At 41.0% G+C, this 13,527-nt stretch overlaps 1 protein-coding gene across 1 annotated transcript in view; it reads right to left on the reverse strand.

The window, feature by feature from the left end:
• Positions 1-1,391: 1,391 nt before the first annotated feature.
• Positions 1,392-13,527, reverse strand: part of LOC123103423 (protein ENHANCED DOWNY MILDEW 2) — a 14,052-nt gene continuing 1,916 nt past the window's right edge. Inside the window, exons 4-19 of the mRNA XM_044525008.1 lie at positions 13,194-13,241; positions 12,947-13,104; positions 11,511-11,607; positions 11,324-11,419; positions 10,486-10,733; positions 10,326-10,406; positions 9,830-10,246; positions 8,167-8,311; positions 7,974-8,075; positions 7,388-7,480; positions 5,924-5,965; positions 5,158-5,268; positions 3,779-3,850; positions 3,574-3,692; positions 3,387-3,450; positions 1,392-3,292 (exon numbers count right to left, since the gene is read on the reverse strand). Of these exons, the coding sequence (XP_044380943.1) occupies positions 1,619-3,292; positions 3,387-3,450; positions 3,574-3,692; positions 3,779-3,850; positions 5,158-5,268; positions 5,924-5,965; positions 7,388-7,480; positions 7,974-8,075; positions 8,167-8,311; positions 9,830-10,246; positions 10,326-10,406; positions 10,486-10,733; positions 11,324-11,419; positions 11,511-11,607; positions 12,947-13,104; positions 13,194-13,241 (3,567 nt within the window). The 3' untranslated portion in view covers positions 1,392-1,618. The remainder of the gene's footprint in view (positions 3,293-3,386; positions 3,451-3,573; positions 3,693-3,778; positions 3,851-5,157; positions 5,269-5,923; positions 5,966-7,387; positions 7,481-7,973; positions 8,076-8,166; positions 8,312-9,829; positions 10,247-10,325; positions 10,407-10,485; positions 10,734-11,323; positions 11,420-11,510; positions 11,608-12,946; positions 13,105-13,193; positions 13,242-13,527) is intronic.

Below are 13,527 nucleotides of genomic sequence, written 5' to 3' on the forward strand. Positions count from 1 at the left end.
TTAAAAACGGAGGGAGTAGTAAGTAACCTTTTGCAGACCATGGCTACCGGTCGACATCAAGCTTGAAGCTTAAACAACAAGACGCAGACCAGGTCATGGTGGTGGCGCGGACAAAAGGGAGGATGAAAATGAAGATGGTAGGGTCAAGGCTCGCCATCTGACGGTTTGGCCCTCGGGCTGCGCACCAGAGCGGCCACATGGATGCACACTGCTCAGCTAGGACCGATGAAAGTCAACGCACATGGTCGTCCTTTCCTCTGTCTTCCCGTTGCATAACGCCATCTCACGTCCAAAGCACCTAGCAACTCCGGCGGCCTGCATGGCAGCGCCGCCGCAGCACCAGCATGCAACACTCCCGCTTGCAACATGTCACAGCACGACGGTGCTGGCAGCACCGGCTCGCAACAACATCACCCGTCATAGCAACTCCGTCTGCCTTGCAGCACGGCGGCGCCGTCGCAGCACCCACTCATAGCTTGTCGATGACTGTCGTAGCACTGGCACGACGGCATTGTCGGAGCATCACCAGAGCAGCCCGAAAACACCATTGCAGCAGTTGAGCTGCCGGCGCAGCACTGGCTCACACCATGACAACGCCATCGCAGCATCGCCGGAGCAGCCCGAGCCACCGTTCGCAGCAGTTCAGCCGCCATCACTGAGATGTCGTTGCAGCACGGCGGCGCCGCCGCAGCATCGCCGGAGCGGTCTGAGCCACTGCCGCAGCTGAGATCCCGTTGCAGCATCGCTGGGTTGTTGTCGCAGCCTTGCAGTGGGCTCGCAGCAGCCGGACCAGCCTCGTAGCGCCCTCGCATCACTTGAAAAGAGAGCTAATGAAGGCCATCCATGGTGGATGAGATCCCCACGGGATGGAAGAGAAGATGGGGAGAAAACGGTTTGACCAGGAAGACTGAGGACGTGTGGCTGAAAAGATATCCCACGAAAGGCTAGACAGAGGTTATATCGGTGGTGGGGTCCAGGGGACACGTGGCAGTCAGAGGAGACAGCTGCGCGAAGGAGCGTTCGCATCCGGATGAGACAGGTGTAACGGGGAGTATCATACATATGATACCAGTGTATGATACTATCTTTATAATACATAGTTATATTAGTATCAATGTGGTACTTTATTTATTATCATGCATGACACAAAGTAGCATAACATTAATTATGATACAGTGTCATGATATGATACTCCACTTTCTCTATCTTCATTTAATGCTACGACATCTCATCAAAATTTTCTAGTTGACATGCATGATACTAGCTATGATAGTACCACTACGACCAGCCTGAAACCAAGCAGTGGGCCAGGGTGCCATGAAATACCCTCACACGGTCTCTGACCATACAGGCTATATCATACAGGCTATATTGTATTGCAAGGTATGATCTTTCCCACCTCCTGTACAATCCGCACCAGCAAAGGAACGCATGAAACAGGGCGCAAAATAGAGATTTTCACATAACAGGTATCACAACATTGGCAAGGACTAAACAGCGAGTCATCATCTGCATACCTTTCATTCGTGACAACCTAATTACAGAAGTCACTTTGAACAGGTCGGGTCAGAAAGAATTAAAACTGCATGGCTAGGGTAACTTGAAGAAGCTTCAGTAATCAAATATGAGGCGGCCCTCTGCCAGAAGGATCTGGCCCTCTGTAGGGGTACTGTGGAGGCATGTCCCTTCCATATCCAGGCACATCATGAACACCTCGCATTGCGTAGTTCGTTTCATCGAGGGGTGGAGCATATCTGTCCATTACCAAGCTTCTTCCTGGTGCATTTGCGCCCAAGTAACCAGGAGCGTAGCTGTCCATGACTGACGGTCCAGATCCACTTGAACCCGAGAACCCTGGACTGTACTTGTCTATGACTGAGCTCCGTGGAGTTGTACTCAATAGCCCATAAGACGGCGAAGTTAAAGATCGCGGGTCATATCTTGCACCTGAAGAAACAATCTGGTCATATCTAGCACCTGAAGAACCAATCTGGTCATATCTAGCACCTGAAGAACCAAGGGAGTAAAGACTGGTCTGAAGGTGATCATCCTGCCTCCTGGAGAAGCTGCCACCATTTCCCTGACCTTGCGGACTGCACGCGTCCCCAGCTCGGCCAGGGGCATACCTTTTGGTCATCTCTTCAATGCTAGAGTTGTACGCACTTGACCTATCATCAGCACCCGTGTAAAAAGTGGGGTCATTCCTCTCTCCAATTGCATCCTTGCGCCCATCACTGTTTGCCAAATAACTTCCCTGATAAGTAGTAGCGCTGTTGAATGTAGAGACGCGAGGTTCTTTCACATGATACTTCATATTACTATCGCGGTGCGCTGTCGTATAACCAGAGGGTTGTTCAGTTGGTATAAATGGGGAATTGCTTCTGGATCTGTGACGAGCAGTGCTGTTTTCAAGGGATGATGACATACTCATGTCTGAACTCCCTTTCGATTCCTTTACACGAGCATTAGTTCCATTGCTCTGTCCATGGTGCATACCCCTTTTACTTGGAATAGCTCTTGTCTCCTCATAGGCAACTTCCACTTGCTTTTCTGGAGGGAGGCTGTCTGCCTCGTCAGGGATCCTTTTCCTGCTCCTGTCATCAGAGCTCTTGCTTCCATCCCTGCTATTCTGTTTCCCTGGTCGGGAAATTTGTTGAGAGGTAGCTTCAGCTTGTTTCTTCAGGGGGTGGTTACCTGATAGATTAGCTTCTTTTTCTTCTCTGGGCCTAGCTTGCTTCTTCACCGTGAAGTTGGCCTTTCTGGCTGCTTTCTCTTCTCCAAGTCTATCTTGTTTCTTCACAAGGTGGTCATCTGATGGACTAACCTCTCCGACAGAGCATGCCGCCTTATGCCTTCTCTCTTCTGCTTTTCCTGATGGACTATCCTCTCTGAAATCACATGTAGCCTTCTCTCTAGTCTCTTTAGCTTTTCCTGATCTAGCATTTTGTTTACTCTTAGGTTCAGCTTTTCTCCGTGCAGGTACATTATCTGATAGATTGACCTCTCTTGGGTGGCATGAGGTATTTCCTATATTCTCCTTTTCTTTCCCTGATCTTGAATTAAGCACATCAGAAGATTCAGCTTCTTTCTTCGCAGGGCCGTCATCTGACAAATTACCCTGTTCAACACGGCGAGTGATTTTCCCCACACTTGTGTGATTATGCATCTTGGCTACTTCCTTATGCTTTTTTGTCCAATCAGAACGACTCCACAAATAGAGGGGTGGTGCAGATGCATTCCACCCTTGAACTATTTTGTCATTCACATCGAGAGAACCAGGCAAATAAAACGACTGCCAATTCAAAGAAATATATTAGGCAAAACAAGAAGGGAATAAACTACGCTCAAAGGTCAATAAGATTTATTGAAGTTCTTAAGCCCTTTACCTTCCCAGCAAGACAGTTACTATCCTCCCAAACCAAATCATAAGGTGTCTTCTTTTGATCTAACCTGGCAATACCAGAAAATGAGGAGAGCATGAACAGAGTCCAAAGAAAGTGTGAAAAAGAGATGTCAATATAACAATCTTAACAATTCAACACAAAGTTTAACAGAAAGGAATATGGTGGTTACCTTTTAGTTTCTTTTGGGACAATTAGTATAACAAGCTTGGGCTTAAAAGACAATGCTTTGTCGATAAATTTGTTCGCCAGAGCTGCTTTGACTCCAAAAGGAGGATTAAGCCCCATTATCTAATCAAGTATTAATAGATGTTAACCAGCAGTAGGAATTATTTTGTACTCTAGAACAACTAGTATCTGTGTCGCATAAAGTATACCAGTCGGCTTCCGCCAGGCAGTTCGTCTGGCTGCACAGTCATCCAATCCCTCCTTTCAAAGCAAAAGCTATTCTGGGAAGGGCATAAATATTGGGAGTAAGCATGAAAGTGGGAAAGCAATTGGAACTCCAGTAAGGGCACTTTCAGGCCATGGAATAAACAAATCACAGTAGGTAAGTCCTAATGCATTTACTTCAGGAGCTCTATCTGATGGGAAGGTTTACAAGTCGTTAAATCTTGACTGTTGGGGTACACCGACTAGTTGCTACTCCCTCCATAAACAAATATAAGGTGTTTTAGACATTTCAATATGGACTACATACGGACTGAAATGAGTGAACAAACACACTAAAATGCGTCTATACACATCCGAATCAGAAAAAAGTTAGAACGTCTTGTATTTGTTTACGGAGGGAGTACTAGTTAAGGTTAGTCGTGAATAATCCTACCATCAGCTACAAATACTAGACTATACAATACTGCACCAAAATAACTTGATACTGTGCGGGATCCGTGGGTGCCTCAGAGTCAGCGGCTATGGCTGCAATTGGATCACATCCATGCAGCTGAGCCATGGGACCTGCAGAAACCAATGTTACATAGTATTGCATTAGTTGAACTTGCTAGTTGGTAGAAATCATAGAATCAAAGAAGCACAGGAATATTTGCTAGTGTAAAACATCTGCAGATCTAATTATCCAAGTATGTCTCACGCTAAAACCAGTAGTAGTGTTGTAAACATCAACAAACAGTCTAATTCTAAAAGAAATCTGCGGTATAACGCTAGTACACGCATTAGGAATGAAAGCAGGTACTACACTAGCTAACAAAGCAACAGACCAGAGCATAGCCTACAGAACAGAGCATGACGGGAGATGGAAGAGGAGATGAAAAGAAAGAACAGAGGAGTCACCTGCAAAGGCCGAAGGCGGAGATGGGCTGACGGTTCCAACGAGCTGCGGCAATAACCAGTGGCCATGACACTGCTGTGTGGTTAGTGTGATGCTCATCCCTCTCTTCGCCTGGCAGCGTGTGGTGTAGTGGCCTCAAATTGCCTCTCAAAACATAGTATATATATATATATATCTCAAAAACTGGCAGTGGGCCTTAAGTCGCACTACCAGGCAGATTCAATTAGCCACCGCAAATCATCGACTAGTCACCCAGTCATGCAAGTACCCATTCTAGTCAAGTGGTCCACTGGCCCAGGTTACGATTTGCCAATCATAGATTAAACAAAGACTAGTTGTCTAATTTTAAACCAATTATCAGGAACAAAGCAACAAAGTACCAGAGGATAAATAAACCAAGGATTTTATGTTCCCAAAGAAAATTAAACAAGGACTGTGCTATCAACTCAAAAGGACTCGGTAGTTTACCTGTGGTTGGATAAGATCATAATTCTTGAAATAACACTTCTTGTCAACTTCATCAAGTTTTTCTTTCATCAATCGACTGAAATCATTTGCGCCACAGCAGAAATCCACTATCTTCAAGTTCAACAGAATTCAAGATATATCAAAGGCATGATGCAAATACAATGAATCGGTGATACTGTGTGTGGCGGCTATGATAAAATGAAAATAGCATTTTTACAAGGACAGTACGGGAGATCCCTACTGGTAAAATCGTATTAATATGCAATAGATCCACATAATCCAAAGCTAAACAAAGACGGATAAAAGCCAGAAGCCCTCCTAAAAACTAAACTAAAATAACCTGCCATGATTTAAAAAATGGGTACTTCATACAGCTCAAGAATAGGCTGTAACTTAGTACAAAACCTCGATTCTACTCCTGGTAGTTAAGCTCTTTTTTGTACTATTTGTTGAGATTGGTTATCACAGCAAACATTATCATAAATTTTCGTTACCGTCATTAGTGAGCACTGAGCAGAGACCTAACATGCTGTAAAACATCTTTTTCATTATCATTCATTAGTGAGCACTGAGCAGACCTACAGTATGTAACATACTGTAAAACATCATTCTGATTATCGTTCATTCATGAGCACTCAGTAGGGATAGCATATGCAATGGTGGGTTACACATATTTAGCCTTTTTAAAATAACTAGAACACTGCTTCAATAGAGGGCATAATCAATGACACAAGTATGTGCCTCATGTACTAGAGAGAGAATATACCGTATCACCAGGTTCCACATACCAATTAAGTTTATCAACAATCTGTAACATATCAATGAAGTTTATCAACAATCTGCTAATGAGGTGTAATTGTATAGAATTATAAGTAAATTATTCAGTAGAGAGAAATAACAAACATCAGGTAGAAAAAGAGAAATAACAAACAAATAGGTAGTTTGAAGCACTCAGCGGGATGAATGGGAGCAATCAGTCAGATTCTATGATTTCCTTTCCAAAAATATTCATGATCCTTTAATAGCTCTTGGCCAGAAATTTCCCAAGGTGATTTCCAGCTGGCCAATCTTTTCTGGTTCCAACTCACGAGAGAAACATTTGGATCATGCACAAGAAATATGTCTGTTCCAATATAAAGGGGAGATCAAAAGGTGACAATTAGACCATGGAGCTGGCCTTTTTTGTTCTAAAACCAAAGAGGGTGAAAAGCAGTTCCTGATGTTGGTTTCTTGATCCCTGGTCTATGGAGCAAAAAAAATCTGGCAGAAAGAGCTTCTCGGTGAAGTGCATTCAAGTAAGAATTTCAAGAGAGGATATTATTGTCAACCAAAAGGTCAAATTGACAAGTGGGCAGAAATCCCACAAAGTAAGCTAAGATTAAAAAAAAACAGACCATAACATCAGACAGGCACCACAAAAAAGAAATTAATTGGAGCTTGGTCTTCGACATAGCTTTTAGCGTGTGATAGGGGAAAAGATCAATGCGTACGGGGAGGAGGGGGTGAGTTGCTGGCACGTGGTGGAGGGAAGGAAAAACGATCAAAAACCTTTCAGTTCTTGATACCATGTTAAGAGGAATAGCAACTTAATCTATATATAAACTAGGAATCTGAAAATACAGAAGGAAATACATGAGACCTGGTACAAATACAAATATCTTTCTAACAGTGGAAACTAGAAACCTCCTCGTCTCTCTAAAGGTACTTAAAGTTTTTTGGTTTGAGACTAACTTTGCCAAAGGTTGCCACACCTAAGATGAGGCAAGTTTAACTAATTTAGGTGTGTTTTGTTCAATCCATACTTAGGTAAGATGCATTTTCCCACACCAGGGCCCCACATCATATACACTTAGTGTGGCAAGATTCCCTTAGGGCTTGCCAACTTGTGGCTCCATTTTTACTGAACTAACCTTAGGATAGTTTGAGAAGAAATGTGTGGCAAAGTGTGGCATTACTAGGCCTAGAAACAAACAGCCCCTAAGCAAGGTTGTCAGAACCGTGATTTTTCTGAATCGGATCGGAGCTCCAATGGTAGGATCGCATATAGTAGAATCTTAACTATCAGAATCGTAAAAATGTAGATTCTACTAACCAAAATCGTAGAATCAGAGCGGTTAGTTTGGATCATAAAGTCGTAGAATCGTGATTCTGACAACCTTGACCTAAGGCTTTATATAAAACTCGTTAATGTTTCATGCTGTGTCAACATAATTTCTGGATAAGAATGTACCTCAACAAGCTTGTCCACCTTTGTGAAATGTCGACCAAAAGAACTGTAGCGTGATCCATAAATGAAAGGTGAAATATATACTCTGAGCCTAGTCTGGAACAAGAAAAACAATCGAAATCAATTGGCTACCATAACATTGCAAGGCAAATGTTCTGCCCAACATCACAGTACGCTCAGGAAATAAATGGCTCATTCCCGCCAACAACTCAAGGAGAAACGCTAAGATGAAGACGGGGTAAAAGTGCCATTGCGGCTTTCATAGATCATGAGAAGATTGACATATTTTTACTATAACTAATAATCGGTTAACTCAAGTGTTGGAACTGACGTGATTTAAACAAAGTATACCGACTTCAGAGGATAACACCAAAGAAATATTATAACGGCATTAACAAAAACTATCAAAGTACCACTTGAAGCATAATTATGAACAGATGCATCGTAATTATCAAAGTATACTGACAGTGAATCTTCTTCACGCACGGAAAGAGCGTGCCATAAATCTCATAGGAATGATATATTTATGCAAGTTTCTACAAAAACAACAGTATATGGAAAGATAAATATATGATTAGAATATACATACATGCCACTTTGTTAGCTGCTTCAAAACTTGAGGTTCACACACTGCTTTCGCCTCATTAACATTACCTCCATTACCAAGCGCTTTTAGAGCTGCTCCTACAGCCTAAAAAGCCCATCATTCAGAAAATGTTGAACAAATAATAACTAGTATGAAAGTTGCATTTCCTGCTGGAAATACTGAACAGTGAATGGACCTGAACAGAACGCTCAAGCTTGCCCGTCGCAACAATCTTATCAGTTTGCCTGCCAGCGTATACATGAGTTGAGGGCACAAGGCACCTGCTTGATATATCTTTTAGTGTCAAGGAAGAGCCTTCTTTCTCTACCAAAGCAATTACCCTGCAAGTAAGATTGAGAATATATCAGGTGGTACCATGACTCCATGAGGACTCTAAAGTCTAAAATGTAAATAATGTTTGATCAACTTATACTTTGCACATCCGTGTCAATAAAACTGAACGAAAAAGGCTAAACACAGGACGCAAGAAGATAATTGTAGCAAGATAAACAAGTAAGCTTTTAGGCCCTGGTCAGGTCCAGGAGAACTACATTTCCATGTGTGTTTGGTTTTAGAGTCAGGCATTCTGGTAAGTTTCCTTAGTGTTTTGTATGAGCCCAAGTCTACCTTACCAAAGATTTGGCTAGCCAAAACTTTGGCCAAGGTTTTTCTTGCCTATGGCTTGGCCAATATTGCCAACAAAACTGCACTAGAGTAGAAGTGGGCACGCCAGAAAACTGCAACCATCCAAAACAAAGGCCATTTTTTTTTGCCATTGACATAAAATATGTAGGGTACATTTTGGACACAAACCAAGCATACACTTATACTACCTCCGTCCATGTTTATAAGACCCAGCAACCAGATCTCTAGTACCAAGGCATTTGTCTTTCTAATTAAGTATTGCTTTAATTAGCCCAAAAGCTTCCATGCTTTCTCTCTCACCTCCCAGCCTCCCCCAATGAATAGAACGCATGCAAGACTCCCGCAGCCTATTTCTCTCACCTCCCTGCACGTCCTTCTCTCACCACCGTGCATGCGCCAATGGATTGCATGCATGCGGCAGCCTATTTCTTTTTCTAACTTGCATGCACATGCAGCTAGGGCTGCAAGAAAAGCTCAAGGCTCGTGAGCCAATTGAGATCAACTCGTTTTTTAACTCGACTCGTGATTGACTTGAAAAGAAAACAAGCTGAGTTTGAACACTTTATGTAGCTCGACCGAGAATCGAGCCGATCTTGAGCCAATGTTGGCTCGCTCGATTTTAGCTCGTTAGCTCGACAGAATGTCATTATGTTAAATGATCATGCCATATATTAAATAGAAATAAGATAATTTATTACCATATATGTTGTCCATAATTTTTCTCCATTTTATTTACCAACGAACATGAAAACTTAATTAAGTGCAGAGAAGATTTAGGCCTAATTATGGCACGTGGTCGACTAGTTAAATATCCTATAATTTTGGCAAAGATTCCCAGCATATTCACCTTAATTTTTTTGTTTTTCATCCATAGATTTATAATTTTTACCATCTCATTTAGCTCGAAACTAGCTCGAGATCGACTCGAGATCGTTACAAGCTGAGCACGAGTCATGTTCTACAACTCGATCATGAGCTTCACTCAGTTTGAGCTCGCTCGAATTTTCATATGAGTTGAGCTGAGGCAACTCCAACTCGCTCGAGCTCGACTCATTTGCAGCCCTACATGCAGCCTAGTAAATCCGGACAGGGCAGGTTGGCCAAAGGGCCCTTTAAATCCGGACAGAGGTAGTAGTACGTAGTACAATTAGCACATGGTCATGTATGGGTGTGTAGTGACTGGAGTCCTCAAGTAATTATATCAAGTGACTAACCTCTTCTCTGTTTCACTGTCCACCCTAGGAAATGAACTCTGGGGCAAGCTCCCCATAGTAGATAAGGATGAAGTTGCCAAGTATTTTTCCTGCTCATTTGCAGGTCTTGAACTGCTTGCAGAAGTATCTTTGACCTTTGGTTTTTTCTTCTCAGGCTTGTCAACAAATTGCTCCGATGAACTCTTCACAGCAAATTTTCTGGCATGTTCTTCTTGCACCCGAACCTTGACTGGCAGCTTTGCAGCTTTAATTGAAGGTTGGTCAGGAAATGATTCATCAAAATCTCTCTTTCTCTTGTTAATCAACACCTTGTTTTTTCTCTTTAGGTAATCTGCTGGTTTTACAATTTTTGGAATACCAGGAAACTTTATATGATTCCTGACAGGTGTCTCAATGTCACTATCTATCTCATGGTCCCTGAACAGTTTACGACAAGTCAGTATATGAACAATGTAGACAGCATTTAACAAATATAAGTGAAGAAGTTACTACATACAAACAGTAGATCAAAATTCTTTTTGAAAGGTCCCAGGCTCGTGTAACAATGTCCTCGTCGCTATCTTCAAAGGGTATTTCTCTGAAATATCTCGAGTATGAGAAGAACAGAAGAGACCACATATGGATTAAGAAATTTAGAAAAAGAAAGGCAGCAGCACCTTGGCAAACATTTTCTATGATATGACTTTGGACAGCGTCTGCAAACAGCAAACTGCAATTGTTCTTGTGATCTATCCTCCAAGCCTTTACAGTGAAAACACCAATGAATGGGGCACGTAAATGAAGATCCACCTATTATCTTGTTCTCCTTTTCTAAGGCTTCAACCTTGTTGTTAGGATGAAGTTTTCTTGCAACACATTTGGGGTGGTAAAAGTACCCACATGTAGCATTGTTACAAAGAAACACCTAAAGAATAATATCATAATTAGCAAAACTGCATAATCATAAAGCACTGAATAAAATATGATTCACATTGATACTTAAGTAGATGCACTTCCTAACAGTTAGAACGATGCAATTACTCCATCCGAAGCGCTGAAATACGGTCATAGTTACACTTTAATTACCTAACCGTTAGTTATTGGCTTATTGCAATAGCCAAATTTTACAGATAAAATGGTATTAAATGCCCCTAGTACGTAACTGCTAGAACAACTAAACTATTTCATAACATTCAGAATATCTACTTTATGAAATGTCAACTAGATGCTCTTTCATAGTACTACTCCTAGTTCTGCATTCCTAGGTAATGCTGGCTGTATAGTGGTTGAAAGCCTAAAACTGCAAATAACAATTGCAGCTTTAAAGTCATGTAACAGCAAGATTAATGCATAATAAGTACTCCCCTCTGTCCCAAAATATACGAGCGTAGTGTCAAAAATGATCTTATATTTTGGGATGGAGTAATTAAGTGTTGCCGATCGGCGCCGAAAATCAATTTATTGTTAATGAACAGTGAAACCAGAGTGAAAAAAGTTAAAACAATGGCAATGTACCTTAGCAGTTGGTCCATCCGAAGGCTCTAATACTCCACAAATAAAGCACTGGTGTTGCTTATACTCACAGTTCTTGCACAGAAAAGTTTTCATTGCCTAAAACACATTGAAAGAGAAAAGTCAATAAAAAAACAGAAGCAAGTTCAAATTTCATGCTATCTTTACCACTCGGAATTTCAAAAGCTACCTCAACTTCTGCCTCAGTGAACCCAAGGGTATCACAATACGAATCTTCGCCTGTGCCTATTTTGGCATGGAAGGACCTCATACATGGGCCATCACACCTACAATAGAATAATACAGCAAACAGAACACGGAGAAGTATTATAATATTGACACTAAATGACTACTTACAAATGACCATAGAAAATTTTACATGACAGTGATGAAATGAGAAGAATCAATAACTGAAAATGTTCTTGGGCAAACGTTGCAGTCTTAAGAAAGGAAGAACATAGTGGCACACATTCTATGCTCATGACCTGGATTTGATATAAACATCATGAGGCACACACTACATGCAGGCAAGGTGTGATGATGTCGACTAGCATCTGGATGAGCTATGAGCCACCATTTAACAAGGGAATGTAGTTTTATATTTAAAGAAAGTTTACAGCTTATTGGAGGTGATGGCTTATAAAAAGTAACCTGTTAAGTCCATGGAGTACAGTCTAGCAGCTCCACAACCGAAAAATATTTAGAAGGAAAAGGAGGCTATAGACTTGTTGCCTAATAGTCTTAACACGACTCCTTGGTCATGGCTCAAATACCACAACTGCCAATGTAATGTTTGACACTTTTGTCCCTAAATAAATATACTCCCTCCGGTCCTTTTTAGTCTGCATATAAGTTTTGTCCGAAGTCAAAGTATCTCTAGTTCTCTACTTTGACCAAACTTATAGAAAAAGTATCAACACTCACAATACCAAATCAATATTGTTAGATTCATTATGAAATGTAGTTTCATAGTATATATATTTGGTATTGTAGATGTTGATATTTTTTAATATAAATTTGGCCGAACTTTATAGAGTTTGACTTGACACAAATCTAATACGCAGAGCAAACAGGACCGGGGGGAGTACAAAATTAATTGTAAAATAGGAACTTGTTGTGCAATCAAATCTTACTTATGTCAGCAAAAGTTGAGCCAGCATGGTAATCAGTAATTGATCTAGCAATGTGCCCTCATGATTCTAACCATGGGTATCAATTAGTCCTTGTTAGGTTATTACTAAAATAAATACTTAGTTGCTAACTTGCTATAGCTAAAAATTCTAACCATGGGTATTTGTCCTGGTTAGTTTCACTGTGTGTACCACTTAATAAATCAATTATTGTGATAGCACCAAATCCTGTTCATCTACCCCGCTTTCTGTAGCTACAGCTTCATAATTGAACTTATACAATCAGATATAATCATTTCAGCCCGTTTCCGTTCCTGGGCATGATACAACCAAGTATTTATAAATCTAAGAACTAGGGCTAATACATGCAGTCAAATATCTTGCTTGTGTAAGCTCAACTGAAGACATGAGCAACTAAATACTAATTAAACTTCAAGCTGACTATGGATAGGAAATTTTAGGTCACCAACTCATCCTATATAAGATTTGCACCTACCCTAACAAGTCTCCTCCATTGTCACATATGGCACAAGTAAAATCAAACAAATCATCCTCCTCTTCATCAGATTCAGAATTTCCATCAGAAACCATATCCTCTATCTCCTCATCAGAGGCAATAAATGACTGCTTCATTTCAATATTATCTGACTCAACCTAGTTGAAATGATAATAAGAAAAATGGTTAACTTCATGATGAGTTTCCTGCCAAAAGAAATCGAGAGAATTCATAGTCCCACACATACCTCGCTAATTTGCGTCTTAGATCCTTCTTCAATAAATGCTTGCAAAACCTGTGATAACATTCATCATAAGAGATATAAGAATATTGGCACTCAAGAGTAATATTTTGTTTATTAGAACCAGACAAGAGTTATACAATCAGTAAAGTTATTTAGAGTTGACAAGGAATACGGCTAGGACTACGTATGAAAATGAAGCAGAAACTGATGGAATTGAGTGTTATTACATTTGTTTCCGTACTTCTTTAGCAGAAGCAAATACGGAAATCTCATAAACAAATACGGAAGAAGCAAATAGAGTCAGAAATGAATACAGAGCGAATATGATGCGGACACA

The sequence above is a fragment of the Triticum aestivum genome, chromosome 5A (genome assembly GCF_018294505.1).
Source record: "Triticum aestivum cultivar Chinese Spring chromosome 5A, IWGSC CS RefSeq v2.1, whole genome shotgun sequence".
Lineage (NCBI taxonomy): Eukaryota > Viridiplantae > Streptophyta > Magnoliopsida > Poales > Poaceae > Triticum > Triticum aestivum.